The 15,827-nt window shown below is 41.8% G+C and overlaps 1 protein-coding gene across 16 annotated transcripts in view; it reads right to left on the bottom strand.

The window, feature by feature from the left end:
• The window catches only part of PRELID2 (PRELI domain containing 2), a 631,123-nt gene extending 617,252 nt beyond the window's left edge, over positions 1 to 13,871 (bottom strand). For all 16 annotated transcript variants that reach the window (XR_012512535.1, XR_012512533.1, XR_012512534.1 and 13 more), the window contains exons 1-3: positions 13,774 to 13,871; positions 3,338 to 3,395; positions 609 to 682 (exon numbers count right to left, since the gene is read on the bottom strand). Coding sequence is in view for 2 of the 16 variants with exons in the window: in XM_039469218.2 (XP_039325152.1) it covers positions 609 to 682; positions 3,338 to 3,395; positions 13,774 to 13,848 (207 nt within the window). In the remaining 14 variants the exon portion in view is untranslated. The remainder of the gene's footprint in view (positions 1 to 608; positions 683 to 3,337; positions 3,396 to 13,773) is intronic.
• Between the last annotated feature and the right edge of the window lie 1,956 nt (positions 13,872 to 15,827).

Below are 15,827 nucleotides of genomic sequence, written 5' to 3' on the forward strand. Positions count from 1 at the left end.
AAGAAAGAAAATAATTTGCTATCATAAAGATTTCATCATCAATATTATACACATAAAGACTCACAGAGGGCATGGAGAACATTATACTCTGGGAAGCAACTGTTATCTCTGATAGTGAATTAGAAACTGAAGTTTTTCTCTTCCTTACTAAAGATGAGACTAAATATTTACAATCTTCCCATTTCTGATTATTCTCACCCAATTCATTTCTCACCATGAACAGATTAGACAGTCACTTCATGTAAAATGCCCAAAGTATCTTAAAAATAACTGCACAATATCTCTATGTCCATTAAGAGTCCTTCATAAGCAGTGAGACAGAGACAAGTATCTCCAGTGACTTCTGCTAAAACTGAGGTTGGATAAGAAAGAGCTTTCTTTCTCAGAAGGCTATGAAGTAAGAGAAGTAGGAAGTTTCTAATGCTCCTTTACATCAGAAAATGCTGTTCCTTTCTGTGACTATTAAAAATTACTCACAGACCACCATGGCATGTGTATACCTATGTAATAATCCTGCACGACCTGCACATGTGTAATTTAATGTATAATTTTTAAAAATGAAAAAAAATTAATGTTACAACTGGGATTAAATTTTAAAATGAACTTACCTTCCTTAAAATTTCTGGAACCACATTCTGACAGACTGCAATCCTCTTTCTGTAGATGATCCCTGTTGATTCATCTAAAAAAGAAATTTTTTTACACACAAAAAATTAAGGAAAATGTATTCTTTTCTTAGTGTCAATAAATCTTTTAAAGTCAATCTCAATTTTCTATTTGCAGAATTCCTACAGAAAATGTTTAACTCAAAATTCAGTTTTCCTGACACTTTTCTGGGCCAAATCAGATACTCCTTATCTGTGATGAAGGAATAAGGGTACAACAGCAACTCAGAATGCACCCTCCAACGTCAAGATGAAAGAATCACAGCCATTCACTGCTCTGGACTATCCATGTAAGTGCTCCAATGACGATGACCTGCTCAATTCAATGTTTCAGCAAAAAGGAAGAGAATCTAATGCTGCTACCTTCTGTACCAAACTTTCAAGCACAGATTTCTGTCTACAAAATTTAGACCTATAATTAATTATATTGGCCATATCCATCTCTCAAAAGGAGGTAGACTTCCTATTGTTACTGGCAGCAAATCTATACAGGTCTGCAGCAACCTCAATTTTGGCCTCCTCAGAAGGAATTCAACTGAGGGGCATAAGGCAGAAGGAGGGACCAAGACAAGTTTTTAGAGCAGGAGTGAAAGCTTATTAAAATGAATAGAAAATGGCTATTCCTGTTCTTTTTAATAAACTTACCTAAACAGGAAAAGGCTATTCCTGTTACTTTAGAATAGGAATGAAAGGAAGAAAAATACACTTAGAAGAGGGCCAAATGGGCAACCTGAAAGGCAAGTGTGTGGTCTGACCTTTTGGCTTGGGCTTTTATACGTTGGCATACATCCGGGGTCTTGCATCACTTCTCCCAACTCCTGAGATCTTATCAGGAAGCTGTTGATCATCAGTTTCAGGTGTTTTCTATCTATTAGGAGCATGCCTTTGCCTGGTGCCAGCTGTGACCAATTATTATTTAGAGCGATAATTAAAAAACCTCTTGACCATCACCTGATGGTCACCCAACACTGTGTGTGTGCAAGCCCTCTTCTGTCCTGCTCATCAGTTTCAGATGTTTTCTATTAGGAATGTGCCGTTGCCTGATGCCAGCTGTGACCAATTATTACTTTACAGAGACAGTTAACAACCGCATGACCATCACCTGATGGTCACCCAACATTGTGTGTGATTTAGGAAAAAGAAAGGCAAAGGCAGAGGAAAGAATAAACTCTGAAGTGCAGTCTTCTGCTTTGTGAATCACTGTGACTTAGCCATGCTGCTACAGGTTTTCTCAAAGCTCTCGCTATAGCAGTCCCAAACCTTGATGCAAAAATCCTGACTGCCCAGAAGCTGCTGATAGGGTGCAAACTCCTCTGCCCATTGGCCCTCCCTTTGGCCATCTCACCCACATACTCAAAATGGATTAGCCACTCCCAAAGGCAAAGATGCCCCTGACAATGACAGAAATTAAAATTAACATTTCAATTTAGAATATGCAGTGTTCTCTCATTTGATCTTCATAACCTAAAAACAAGATTGTCTTCCCATTTGACAGATGAAGAAACTGAAGCTCCAAAAAGGTCACCAAGATAGTACTGAAATCCGATTTCTCTGATGACAAATAACAAGTTTCTCCCACAGTGCAGATACATGAGAAAACGTTTTTAATATACCTATATAGTTACAGAAATACAAAAAATGCATATGCAAGCAAAAGGCAGTTACATTTACCAAGCACAGAGAGGGCTTCAGAGTCACACTATAAACAGTAGCATCTCATGATTACTAAGAAGTCATGCTGTACCTAGGCCTCAGTGTCTCCAAAGCTTTGTACATTGATTATGTGCATTGTCACAGGTTCCTGCATTGCCCAGTTCTCAAGTTTAAACAGTGACATTGATAATGTTTTTTGCTGGAGATGGGGACAACACAGAACAGAAAAGATTCCTATACTCTAGAGCAGGAATCAGTAAACATTTTCTGTAAAGAATCAGAGGGTAAATAATTTAAGTTTTGTGAGCAATAAAGTCTCTGTGGCAACTGATCAACTCTGCTGTTGTAGTGAGGAAGCAGCCATAGATGACATGTAAACAAATGTGAATATGTTCCAATAAAAGTTTATTTACTGAAGCAGGCAGCAGGAGCCATAGCTTGTCAACTCCTGCTCTAGTCAATGCTAACCTACACTGCCAAGTAGTTGATTCCATAAGCAATCACTTTATGGTGACATCTCATATTTAATCATATGCATTTTGCCATCTACAAGATGATATGATAATAGGCTACAGCCATGTGACCTTGAGCAAGTCACTTAACTTCTCAGTTTCTTCATTCATTAAATGAGTAGTCTAATACCTATCCCACACATTGTTCTGAAGATTGAGTTAATAAAAGAGGACCTGGCAAATATTAAGTGCTCAAAAATGTTAGCGGTTACAATTATATATAGCTCAGTACTGTCATTAACTATTAGTTTAGAAAGTGACAAAAAGCATTGGCGGACTTTTACTATCATAAATGCTGGTGCTCTACCTGCCACATCTTTCTAAGTCACCTCAAGTACAGAAATATACCTGTTTAAAAATTAATAATGCAAGGAACCACAGGTGATCAATTTTTTTAAAAAACCTAAGAGGCCACACACACACACACACACACACACACACACACCCCTTCACAAAAACCACTATGATTTAATGATCATCACTGAAAAAGCTGTATAGAGAACTTACCTCTTTTTTCCTCCATAATTTTTACAGAGATGACATTTTTATCCATGGGGTTCGGGTACTAAACAAAAACATATAAAAAAGAATCACCATTAATCTTCTACCAAAGTGAATTATTTAGTAGTAACCACCACTGTTGGCAGGAGTAGTAAATGCTTTCCAAGAAACTTCTAAACAAAGTCCAGATTTAAATCATGGATCTTAATTTTATATTTCTCCTATGTAAGTGAGATGCTTATCACCATCTTGACTTACATGAAATCTGGGGAAAACCTTTAGATCCAACATAGCCCTAAATGGAGAGGGGGGATGAGGTTAAGCTAATCAATAAATAATAATACTATTAATATTGAACCAGCCTAACATAAGAGTGTTCTTCCTGCTAGGCACTGTACTAAATGCTTTCCTGGCACAATCTTGTCTAAATCCGGCAGCCTCTCTCTCTGTTGTAACTGATTTATGTGATATCATCATCCCCATCTTTCAGATATGGAAACTGAATGAAGACTGGATTGCTTAGGGTCACCCAGCTGGCTCCTTGTGGAGTCAGGAAATTAAACCAGGCCTGTTTGTATTAACACAGAGTAGACCTCTTCACCATGATCTAATATCATTGCCTGCAGGCTGGGTTAGCATCACAGTAGGATACTCATAGAAGTATGCTACGCTAGGCACATAGTAAATGCTCAATAAATATTTAACATGTTGATTTAATTCCCCTGAAAGACAATTTGGCTGTGACAAGGTTGATAATAGCTACCACTTTTGTCCTAGGCAATTTACATACTTTTTATACATTAGTTCAGTTTATATACATTAGCTCTATAAGCTATGTCTTATTTTTCTACTTCCTGTATGAAAAATAAGGCTTAGATAAATTAAGTAATTTGCTCAAATTGTCCAGCTAATGAATAGTGTATCTGGGGGTAACATAATTTACCCCCAGATTCTTTCTGCCAGCCTACAAAGCCTGCCCACCTAACCTACCACCAAATCACCTAATAGTTAATCTAACACATTCCTTTCCATTATTCATATGTGAAAAGAGAGACACTGCAAGCAGAAGCGACCTCCTAAAAGCCACAAGACAAGGTAGCTGCTGACCCGAGCCCACCAAGCCCCCTTGGATTCTTTTTTCCTGAGGTTTACCTATTCATCATGTGATCAAATCTGAAAATTAGTGGGAAGTCATCCATGACATCACAAAGTGCTGAGCAGAAGGCAAGAGCAGCTGGCAGGCTGAGGGAAGGAGGAAAAAAGGCCCCTCATTTGGCAAACTTGAGCCTTAAGTTTTCTGAACCCTAGGTCTCCACCCACAGCAGCTCTGTGTGTGTGTATGTCTGTGTGTGTGTGTGTGTGTGTGTGTGTGTGTGTGTGTGATTTATTAATGGATTTTTCAGGGAAAGAGGTTCATCATTTTAACACACTCTTAAAGATATCGATGACCCAAAAAAGACAGTAGATTAGAACACTGGCTCTCTGAGGGCAGGAATACTGTCCATTTCAGTTACTCCTATATTATATATGTCTGGCACATAGAAAGTACTAAGTCAATATTTTCTGAATAAATTTTAAAATTTGCAATGTAAACCTCAATGACCTTAGGGATCAATTTGGAAAATGAGCCTGCCTTCAGTCAGAAACCAATCTGCGAAGAGAGCAGCGGCTCAGCTTTCGACAACCTCACTATCTCTCTTCACATTCCATGTTGGTAAACTCTGTCATTCACATTTCCATCCTGGAAACTGCAATCTTGATAACTGATGAAAAACTTAGTTTTTAAAAATCTATTTATTTATATCTTCATTCATTCATTTTTAGCCCTAGGGGAAAAAATGCTTAGCTGGGCACAGTGGCTCACACCTGTAATCCCAGCACTTTGGGAGGCTGAGGCGGGCGGACTACTTGAGGTTAGGAGTTCAAGACCAGCCTGCCCAACATGGTAAAACCCTGTTTCTATTAAAAATACAAAAATCAGCCGGGTATGGTGGTGCACACCTGTAGTCCCAGCTACTGAAGAGGCTGAGGCAGTAGAATTGCTTGAACCTGGGAGGCAGAGGTTGCAATGAGCCAAGATTGTGCCATTGCACTGCAGCCTGGGTGACAGAGTGAGACTCCAAAAAAAAAAAAAAAAAAAGATGCTTGAAACAACATTGATTTTGCAGTTCAGCCCTTCCAAGTTACATGCCCATGACAGAGGGTTAGGTATAGACGCTCTGCTCCTCAGCAAAGTAGACTTTCACTTACACAGTACCCCCTAAAGCAAGGGAGATATTTGAGACTCACACAGGTCCTCTTAACTGTGACTATATATGTGTATATTGTAACTTGTACACTAACGTAAAATGGGCTTATCTCCTTTACTACAGTTCTAGCTTGTTCATTACAGACCCATAAATATATATTGACTGAATATTATAAATTCATGTCAGTTGTAGGGAGATGACTAAACTGAATTATAAGAGTTGAAAATGTAATCACCAGGGAGACGAGGTGATAAAATTTTTCAAGTTCTGACTACTTCACTAAGTTATCAGAGAAATTCTTAAAGATTATAAACTCAAATACTTAACACTTGCATAATTTTTGGAGTTTGAACAGCTATGAGCCTCAGTTTCCATACAAGAATAGTAGAAGAAAATAGGGGTTTATTTGTAATAGCTAACTACCATACTATGAAAGGTACATATTTCAACCTCTTTAAAGATTTATTGAACTGAGGCTCCCCCTACCTGGCGTTACTTGAAATTATCTGATGCCACCTTGTGGTAACTTGAATATTCATGTTTTAATTCATGAAAATTTACCAAAACTCCAATGAAAAAGTGTTGAAAAAGGGAAAGCTTCTCAGAAAAGGTCAACGCCAGAAACACTAACCTGGAAAGACAGGAGGCATGTGGCCAGGTTTTTCTGAAGACCTTTTCAAACACAATACAGTATGACCGCAGAATTGATCAAGCTAAATCAGAATCACACCCATCAAAGACTTACAGAGCAGCTACTGTGTTTATGCAGGGTGCTATACTAGAGAAGCTGTCATGCACATGATCTCATTCAGTCCTTCTGAAAGCATGGAATCCTATCAAGTATTAATACACAGAGTATTTTTCCTAAAATATAATAATGCAAAGCCTGTAGATGAGCAGGTCACACCTGAATTCTTCAATCCCCATTTCATACTAGAGACTCTCATGAAAGCAATGTGATCTGAAGACCCACGTATCTGCCAAAAGCCCTTATCCTTCTCAATACTGGCTCAGGTGATCACCAACTGCAGTGTGCATAAGAATGATCCCACAGGCTGCATACATGTACCATGTATGCTATACTACTTTATGGATGATTTAAGGGATTTTTAAAGGTATATTTGACTTGATTTTGCATTTCCTTATAACTTTTACTTTCTTCACAGAATGTGTAAACTAACTCCTTTTCCTTTCCCAAGACATGAAACTATTGCAAATACCACCGCATAATCACATGTATGTAACATTCTAACAGGATAAGATTTAGACTCTCCTAAAGCTGGTGTATCTTTTTGCTTTCATTTATTTTTTTACGTATTAAAAGATAAGCCAAGAACTTCATAATATTGGCGGGGGGGGATATGCATTAAAACAAACACATACATATAAAAAGTGAGAGGCCAAGAAACTGAGTCCCTCTAATTACAGAAATAATATTTAATATGTTTGTGGGAGAAGCTTCATGAAGATAAAACACTTAGCATTCATATTTGCTGAGGGGAGAAAAAAAAACCATAAGCTTTCAGAAAGCCTACTCTTTTTTTTTTTTTTTTTTTTTTTTTGAGACGGAGTTTCGCCCTTGTTACCCAGGCTGGAGTGCAATGGCGCGATCTCGGCTCACCGCAACCTCCGCCTCCTGGGTTCAGGCAATTCTCCTGCCTCAGCCTCCTGAGTAGCTGGGATTACAGGCACGCACCACCATGCCCAGCTAATTTTTTGTATTTTTGGTAGAGACGGGGTTTCACCATGTTGACCAGGATGGTCTCGATCTCTCGACCTCGTGATCCACCCGCCTCGGCCTCCCAAAGTGCTGGGATTACAGGCTTGAGCCACCGCACCCGGCACAGAAAGCCTACTCTTAAAAGAGTTATTAAAACATCAATTCTCCAAAAAGCTCAGACGACAATGTCTGTTTTTTTAATAACATTTCCTCCCCCTCTTAGAAAGAGTCAATGACATCCAAAGAGGAGTCACTGTCCATTACCCAACAGAGTACAAGGAAGCAGGTAAGTGAAAGATCTATCTGAATAGTCCTGCAAAGAAGGCAAAGAAGACCTACAGTAAGTCTGGTATATTAATATATCCATTTTATAAGCATTAAGGGAATCTGTTATCTAGGCTGCTGCCACAATCGCCACGAGATAGGTTTCTAAGTACACTCTACAATTATTTTCAAATGGCATTTAGAAAATATTCATAATTCAAATGTGTACCTTTACTCATGCTCACTCTCCCCTTTATTACTTCAAGTTAGTAAAGATTTCTGAAGGCGACTTCTCTCAGCTTTTTAATTTCAGGCTCACGAAATAAATGCAACAAATTATCGTTGTTGCTGTTATCATTATTCAAGTACTTTAAAAGAGCCTACTGTGTGCTGAAATTAAGCTAGTTATATTATATGCAACTGTATGTATTATCTGATTTAATTTCTCCAACTCCAGAAGATAGTGATTATTCTTCTCATTTTGCAGATGAGGAAATCGAGGTATAGAAAAATGAACTGACCTATAAACCAAGCTCAAAGGGCTAGCTAACAGCACTCCATCCCTGTCTTCCCCATCCCATCTGATGTCAGAGCCCACGTCCTGCACAACTACACCATTCTCCTTTACATCATGACTAATCTTCTAGGAGAACTGAGGACACGAAGATAAAAGTGAAGAAAGACTAGTGCAGCACAAGACAAAAGATAAATAATCATTATGTTAAACTAGGCCTATGGTTTATCAAATCATTTATCTTAGAAATGCAGGTTCAGGCCGGGCGCAGTGGCTCAAGCCTGTAATCCCAGCACTTTGGGAGGCCGAGGCGGGTGGATCACGAGGTCGAGAGATTGAGACCATCCTGGTCAACATGGTGAAACCCCGTCTCTACTAAAAATACAAAAAATTAGCTGGACATGGTGGTGCGTGCCTGTAATCCCAGCTACTCAGGAGGCTGAGGCAGGAGAATTGCCTGAACCCAGGAGGCGGAGGTTGCGGTGAGCCAAGATCCCGCCATTGCACTCCAGCCTGGGTAACAAGAGCGAAACTCAGTCTCAAAAAAAAAAAAAAAGAAATGCAGGTTCACCCCCCACATATTTCTGGAGCTTTGCAAGGAGATATGTTCCACACATGTAAGTGTCAGATTTGCAAGGGAGAAAAGATAAGATCAGAAATGGAAACATTATTAATTACCCAATCAACTTTCTACTCTAAATGGAAATAGCCATTCATAAATCCCCTTTATGAGCTTAAGAGTAAACATTCAAGCCATTTTGTTCAGCACACCAGGCTCCCAGCCAGAATAAATAATACCCAGGGTCATTTTGTTGAAGCAAAGAAATTATTAATATTTTAATACATCGATTTCATTACAGTACCCAAAGTAAGGACATGTTTCTGAATCCTATACTGACTTCAATCTAAAATTACACGTGGCTAATCCACAAAAGAGTTATTTCATTCAACCATTCAACAAGGATTTGCTGAGTACCTACTGTGTTCCAAGATCTCTTTGGGTACTTGGGATACATCAGAAACAAATGACAAAAATCACCACCCATGAAGGCAATACTCTATTCACTATGACTCTTTTGACCACAGCATAAAAAGAAAATCAACCTTCTGAGGGTAAGAAAAATCTTTACTTCTCTGGCCTCATTTAGATATAAACAAGAAGAGCCAGTCAATACATGGCCCTCTGGATCCTTTTTAATGACTTTAAATTTCAGGCAGATGAAATTTAAGAAATTCTCTGAATCCAGCTCATGAAAGACAAGCCCATTAAAAAGGTCTAAGTCAGCTTCCAGAGAAGACCTATTTTCTACACTGCTACATTCATCTATGCAACTTTCTGTTCTTTTTGTAGATGACTGTAAGTAAAAGGAAGGAAACAGTGGTAAGTGATGAGAGCTAGAAAGCTAAGATTCCCATGAAGAAAGAAACCAAAATATACTGTCAAGTGCACTGATGCTATAGCTCTTGGAAAGTGCATATAGTTCAGCATCCAACAAATAAACCATTTTGGGTTTCATAACATTCCTCCATGAAGAGTTTATTGAGAAATACTATATTTCACGAACAAAGAATATCATATTGTTTGTTTTCACAGTGTCACTTAGCTTAGAAAGCATGCAGCTAATATTTTGCCTGTGGTATTCAACAGGCAGATGTAAGAAGAGCAAACATTCTTCAGGTTTTAAAAACAGTAATATATTATAACTTGGAAGGCAAGTCCTAACATAACCAAAGCTGTAGATCAGTAGATTGATTTAAAATAGAACTTCCTCAGTGCTAAAGCAGCTTCAAACATACCATTGTGCAAAATCAGATTAAACACTTCCCAGAGATCTTCATATCATTGTCCCTTCTGCCAAGTGCTTTCCTTTGAAAAAAAAAAAAATTTATAAAGACTGAAAGAAAAATAAAACTATATTTTGCCAAAAAGATAATTCTTACTACCTTAGGCTTATAAAAAAGCTTATGCTTTTCAAACTGTTAACACATTTGATATCCTCACAACAACCCTGGAAGGTAGGTGGGGTAGGTGGCATTACCATTTCACAGATGAGACGCTAGGACTTACACAGTTGCTCACTGCACATGGGCTCCAGGTCATGTAGGCCTGTGGACACAGAACTGCATCTACCTAGAGGAAGGAGTATGTTTTTCTAATTTGCATAAATGGTCTCATTTGCTTTCCACTAGCCCTATGAACTGTGAGCTTAAGGAGTGGACCCCTAAAAGAAGCCTTTTCTAATTTGCACAAGGACATAGTATAGCATGGTGAAAACTGTTTCCCATGACCATCCAACCTAACAGTGAAAGCACAACGATCAGGATCCAGGTCTACTGACTTCCAGTTGGCTCTGAAAAACGTAAGGTGAAAATTCACCCAGCAGATGGATTTACTGACATCTTATAAATAGTCACATAGTTCCTTCCAAGGAATCTCTGAAGGATTCTTTTATGAATGAATAGAAAGAAAGGAAGTACAGTGACATAGGTGATGTTAACACTATCCCACCACTAGACATTTAGTCTCCAAATGTTTGTCTCTCATTTTCCCAGTTCTGCCTTCCAAAATGTCCTTCTTAACTTTTTTCACTATGTACCAGGTACTTTGCTAAATATTTTATAAGAATTATAACAGGTTCTAACTGACTACGGCTACATAAGTGACCTCAGCTATACCACACAGCACACAAAAACCAACCACTTTTCACAGCATCATGAAAATTAAAAGCCTGTCCTTGGTTTAAGTCACTAAGTTTTGGAGTGGTTTGTTACATACCAATAGATAACTTAAACATTCTATGTTCTCACCCTAACACACATCCAAATTATACCTTTATGTCAGGGACAATAGGTCCACTCAACTGAGCAAACCCTGAGAGAAGACTGTGAACAAAAGGAAACAGATCGAGCGCAGCAAAGTTTTTTGGGCTTTTTTGTTTTGTTTTGATTTTGAGACAAAGTCTTGCTCTGTCACCCAGGCTGGAGTGCAATGGCATGATCTATCTCAGCTGACTGCAATCTCCACCTCCTGGGTTCAGGAGATTCTTGTCTTAGCCTACTGAGTAGCTGGGATTACAGGCATAGGCCACCACACCTGGCTAATTTTTGTATTTTTGGTAGAGATGGGGTTTTACCATGTTGGCCAGGCTGGTCTCGAATGCCTGACCTCAAGTGATCCACCAGTCCTTGGCCTCCCAAAGTGCTGGAATTACAGGCATGAGCCACTGTGCCTGGCCAGCAAAGTTGATTCTGAAACACTGTATTCCCTCAATAATCATCCGAGTGCCTGTTACATGCAATGCAGCACAGCCTGGTGGCTTAAGGGTGTGGGTTTTGGATCTATGTGTTAAAATATTGGCTCTCCTACCTGCTAGCTGTGGGAACTTGAGGAAGGCACTTGGACTTCTCTGGTCCTCAGTTTCTCCATAGTGGAAAATGGAAATTAATCATAACTACTTCCTGAGGCTGCTGGGAGCAGTAAACATGATAAAGTATGGAAAGCACACATGAGCGCACATACACACACACCACACCACATACCACACATCCAGCCTTCCTAGGAAACTCCTATTCATGCTTCAGTCGTCATTTCACAAGTGCCACTTGTTCAGGAAACACTTTCCTAAAGATCGCCCTCTCTGACTTCAGCAGGCCTCCCTGCTATATTCAAGCACCATGTATTTTCCTTTTGTAAATACACATCAACCATTTGAATTTTATGTTCATTTGCTCATCATTTATTTATGTTAATCTCACCCACTAGACACCATCAGCTCCATGAGAACAGGGTCTGTGGTGCCCTCCTATGTTTATCTAGCACCTAGCACAAAGCTTGGCACACAGAAGGTAAGTATCTGTTCAATGAAAGAAAAGCATTTACCAAAAGCTGACAATGCGCTGAGACCTCCGTAAATGAGAGCCTGGCATTGTGTTACATGTTTCTGAAGGAGTGAGTCTCACCTTTAAAAACCTTAGAGTCTAACAGGGGAACACAACACATACAGAAGTCATCATCTGTCACTGCAGAAGGTCAGCAAGGCCTAGGTAAAGTGCCCTGCAAGTTCTGAGAAGGTGGAGATGGATGGACTCTTGATGATGACAATCCAAAAAGATTTTACAAAGGAGCAGTGGTATAAGAGCACCCACACTCAAATGCCAGTCCTAAACCCCACTCAAAAAAAAAAAAAATTGGGTGTTGGCTGTTACTTTTTGGGCCCACACACCTAGCCTAAGGCAAAGACTACAACAGATCCCTAAATCATTCTTTCATTCATTTATTCCTTGATCAGGTTTTTATTAAATACCTAGTAGTAGGTGTTAGGCACTAGTCTAGCTAACTGAAAATCAATGAACATATCAGCAAGCTGACATTCCTCCTAAAGAGGAGCAACAAAATGTTAACCAATGTCCTCCTCACTCCTCTGTGACCTGGGCCACCGTGTCACTTCCTCTAATGAAGGCTATGCCTCATCATTCAACAAATAACCTTCATCTTCCCAACATCCCCCTTAGTTTGGCTTCCAGGCTGCATACGGAGTTCAATGTCCAGTGGCTGCTAACCAAGACAAATTGCAATTGTTGCAAATCTTAAGAAAGTGAAAGATGAGGAGACCTTAAAAGATATTCTGGTACAACCCTTTCATCTTAGATGTGAAAACTAAGACCGAGAGAAAAGACCCTTGGCCAAGGTCCCCCAGAGAACTAACCACGGACAGAACCAGAGCAGAGTCCAGGAGTCCTACCTCCCAGACCTGGGCGCTTTTGATTTTTCAAAGCCATTTCTCATTTTCCCATTATCATGACCCACAATCCTAGAAACAGTCTTTAGGATTCAGGGCCGCTCAATATTGAGGAAGAGCTCATTATTTGTACTGAAATCAGTTTTAGTAATACAAACAACATAACATTTTAGAGCCCTAACTAAACATCAGTAGCAGTGAGAAAAAGAAAAATAGCTCAGAGCAGACTGTGTGAGCTCCAGTGAAATATGCAAAATCGATCGAGCCCAGAAAGTGAAGAGTATAGGACTTTAGTGATTTCCCTCCTCACCCAACCCATTCCTGGGAGCAACTAGTTAAAGGCATTTTGTTCCTAACCAGCTGCCTTACCCATTATCTTCAAGTTCCCGGAATTTCTGATACAAAGAACAATGTACAGCCAATCAATAGTTTATGTTACTTTAATATAAATTATTGGTAAACAACTTAGGAACCGCCTATTTTCCTTTAAAACCCCACTTTTGACTTCTGCTCATCAGAATGTATACCCAGAGCACTTTCACTCCAGGATGCGGTCCTCAAACTTAGCTAAACTCTCTTCTTATACTGATTTTGCCTCAGTTTCTTCATTTAGGTGACAGCTGTGATAAGCACTTTACCTGAATTACCTCATTTGGATCCTCACAACAACACTATGAGTCGCTAATACTATTTTCCCTATTTTACAGATTACCAGACTAAAGCACAGAGAGAGTATGCAAACTGCACCAAGTCCCACAGCTGTTTAACAAGGGAAAGTGGAGAGGCAGCAGAAGGAACATGCTGAGCAAACCAGGAGGACAGCCCAACGGCCTCCCCTCGCCATCAGTGCCTGAAAGGAGAGACGCGCGCGCGAGCTTCCGCTAGGACGGAGGAGAGGGGAGAGCGGCAAGCCGGCGAGGTAGCGCGGGCTCCGGAGGGTGGAAGCTGGGCGGTACCTTTCGGAGAAAGCTGGCGACCACCTGCTCGAAGGGGTACTTGTACACCTGGTGCACGTCCACCGTGACCCCCATCCCCGCGCGCCCCGGGCCCCGCGCGCCGGCCACGCCTCCGCGAGCGCAGGGCTGCCCCCAGCTCCGCGCGTGGGCGCCCACACTCGGACAGCCACAGGGGCGTGGCCTTTTTCCTCAGGCTTTCAAACTTTCCAAACTTTATTGGCCACTCGAAGAAACGCGCAGTCGGCCACGCCCACGCCCCTTCCGCCGGGGGCGGGGGCGGGGGCGGGGGCGGGGGCGGGGGCGGGGCAGAGCGCGGGAAGCGCGGGGAGCGCGGGGAGCGCGCCCGGAGCCCCCAGGGCCCCGCGGTCTCCCCGCTGGGGGCGCCAGAGCGGCCCCGTTGCCCTCCCGCGGCCGCGCCTTCCGAGAGAAGCTTCTCTGCCCGGGAGGCACCACGCCCCGCCCCGTGAAACCCGGACCTTGGGCGTGTGCTTTCATGGCATCACCGCCTGGAGTCACAGAATAAGCGTGGTTGGAGCACCGGAAAAAAGTTTTCATAAGGAAAGTCTGGTGTGACAAAGGTTAGCATTCCTCGCGCCACCGGGCAGCTGCCTCTGAGGCTTGGGGTTGGGCCGCGGGTACCGTAAAGATTGCCTCGGGAATAAAACCGCGGTTTCGCGCATCCCACCCTGCGGGGAAGTTCCTTTGCTCGCTAAGGTTACACACCACGGAGCGAGGAACTAGAGGATACGCGAAGAGTTGCGAGTATTCGTCTTCGCCGCAACGCACAGATGTTGGGCGAACCAGCACGTTAATCCGCGTATTCAGCGAGTTATGCGGCACAGTTCTGAGGCCTCCCATGCGCCAGCGCCGTGGTGGGCACTGCGGATTCCGCGGGGAGGAAACACCGGCCCTGCTGAGGAGCCGGCTCATTTCACAACCAATCAACAAGCTTGGAAAATAAACACAATGCTCGGTTAAAGGGACGCGGACGCGGACGTGATTTTAGCGAGGGTGGTTATGGAAGGTCTCTTGCCATATGCCCCTGCCATACACAGTCGCACTGGTCTGCCAAAACCCTAGCCTTGGGAAAATCTAGCTCTCCTTTGACCGCCTCTACCCAAGCCACGGGAAGGGGCTGGAGGAAATACTCACCCACTGTGACGGGCATCTTTTAAATTCATAACCACTAACCCCAAGGGGCCTTGAATGCTGCCAGACAAACACAATTTGAAAGTACTGACGATGATTCATGCCTGTAATCCCAGCACTTTAGGGGGCCGAGACGGGCGGATCACCTGAGGTCCGGAGTTTGAGACCAGCCTGGCCAACATGGTGAAACCCCGCCTCTACTAAAAATACAAAAATTAGCTGGGCATGGTGGCTCACGCCTGTAGTCACAGCTACTCAGGAGGCTGAGGTACGAGAAATGCTTGAACCCAGGAGGCACAGATTGCAGTGATCCGAGATCATGCCACCGCACTCCAGCCTGGTGCCTGGCAACAAAGTGAGACTCTGTCTCAAAAAAAAAAAAAAAAAAAAAAAAAAAAAAAATTAGCCGGCCATCATGGCGGGCACCTGTAATCCCAGCTACTCGTGAAGTTCAATTGCTTGAACCTGGGAGGTGGAGACTACAGTGAGCGAAGATCGCGCCACTGTACTCCAGCCTGGGCAACAAAGCGAGACACCATCTCAAAAAAAAAAAAGAAAGAAAGAAAGAAAAATAAAGTACTAAATTTTTCTAATCTGACTCTCCCACACTCTTTTAATCTCACACCTCTGACATCTTTGTTGCCAGTCTTAAACTCCAGTCATTACCTTACTTCCATTTTCACTTAGTAGGTAGGTCATTTCGCTCTGCCACCTCTCTACCCGCTGGACCTAATGCCCTGCCTTCCCTCTTGCTCCTGTGGATGAACTGTCAGCACTTTGGTTTAGCACCAGTGTCTCCATTTGTCCACTGAATCCTGAGGTGAGCTGAAAAATGTGTAACAAACAGCTCTCCTTTAAAATATAAACTAAGCAAGGCCCTGATTTCCAAAGGTTGCTGATTCCTG

The sequence above is a fragment of the Saimiri boliviensis genome, chromosome 1, assembly GCF_048565385.1.
Source record: "Saimiri boliviensis isolate mSaiBol1 chromosome 1, mSaiBol1.pri, whole genome shotgun sequence".
Taxonomy (NCBI): domain Eukaryota; kingdom Metazoa; phylum Chordata; class Mammalia; order Primates; family Cebidae; genus Saimiri; species Saimiri boliviensis.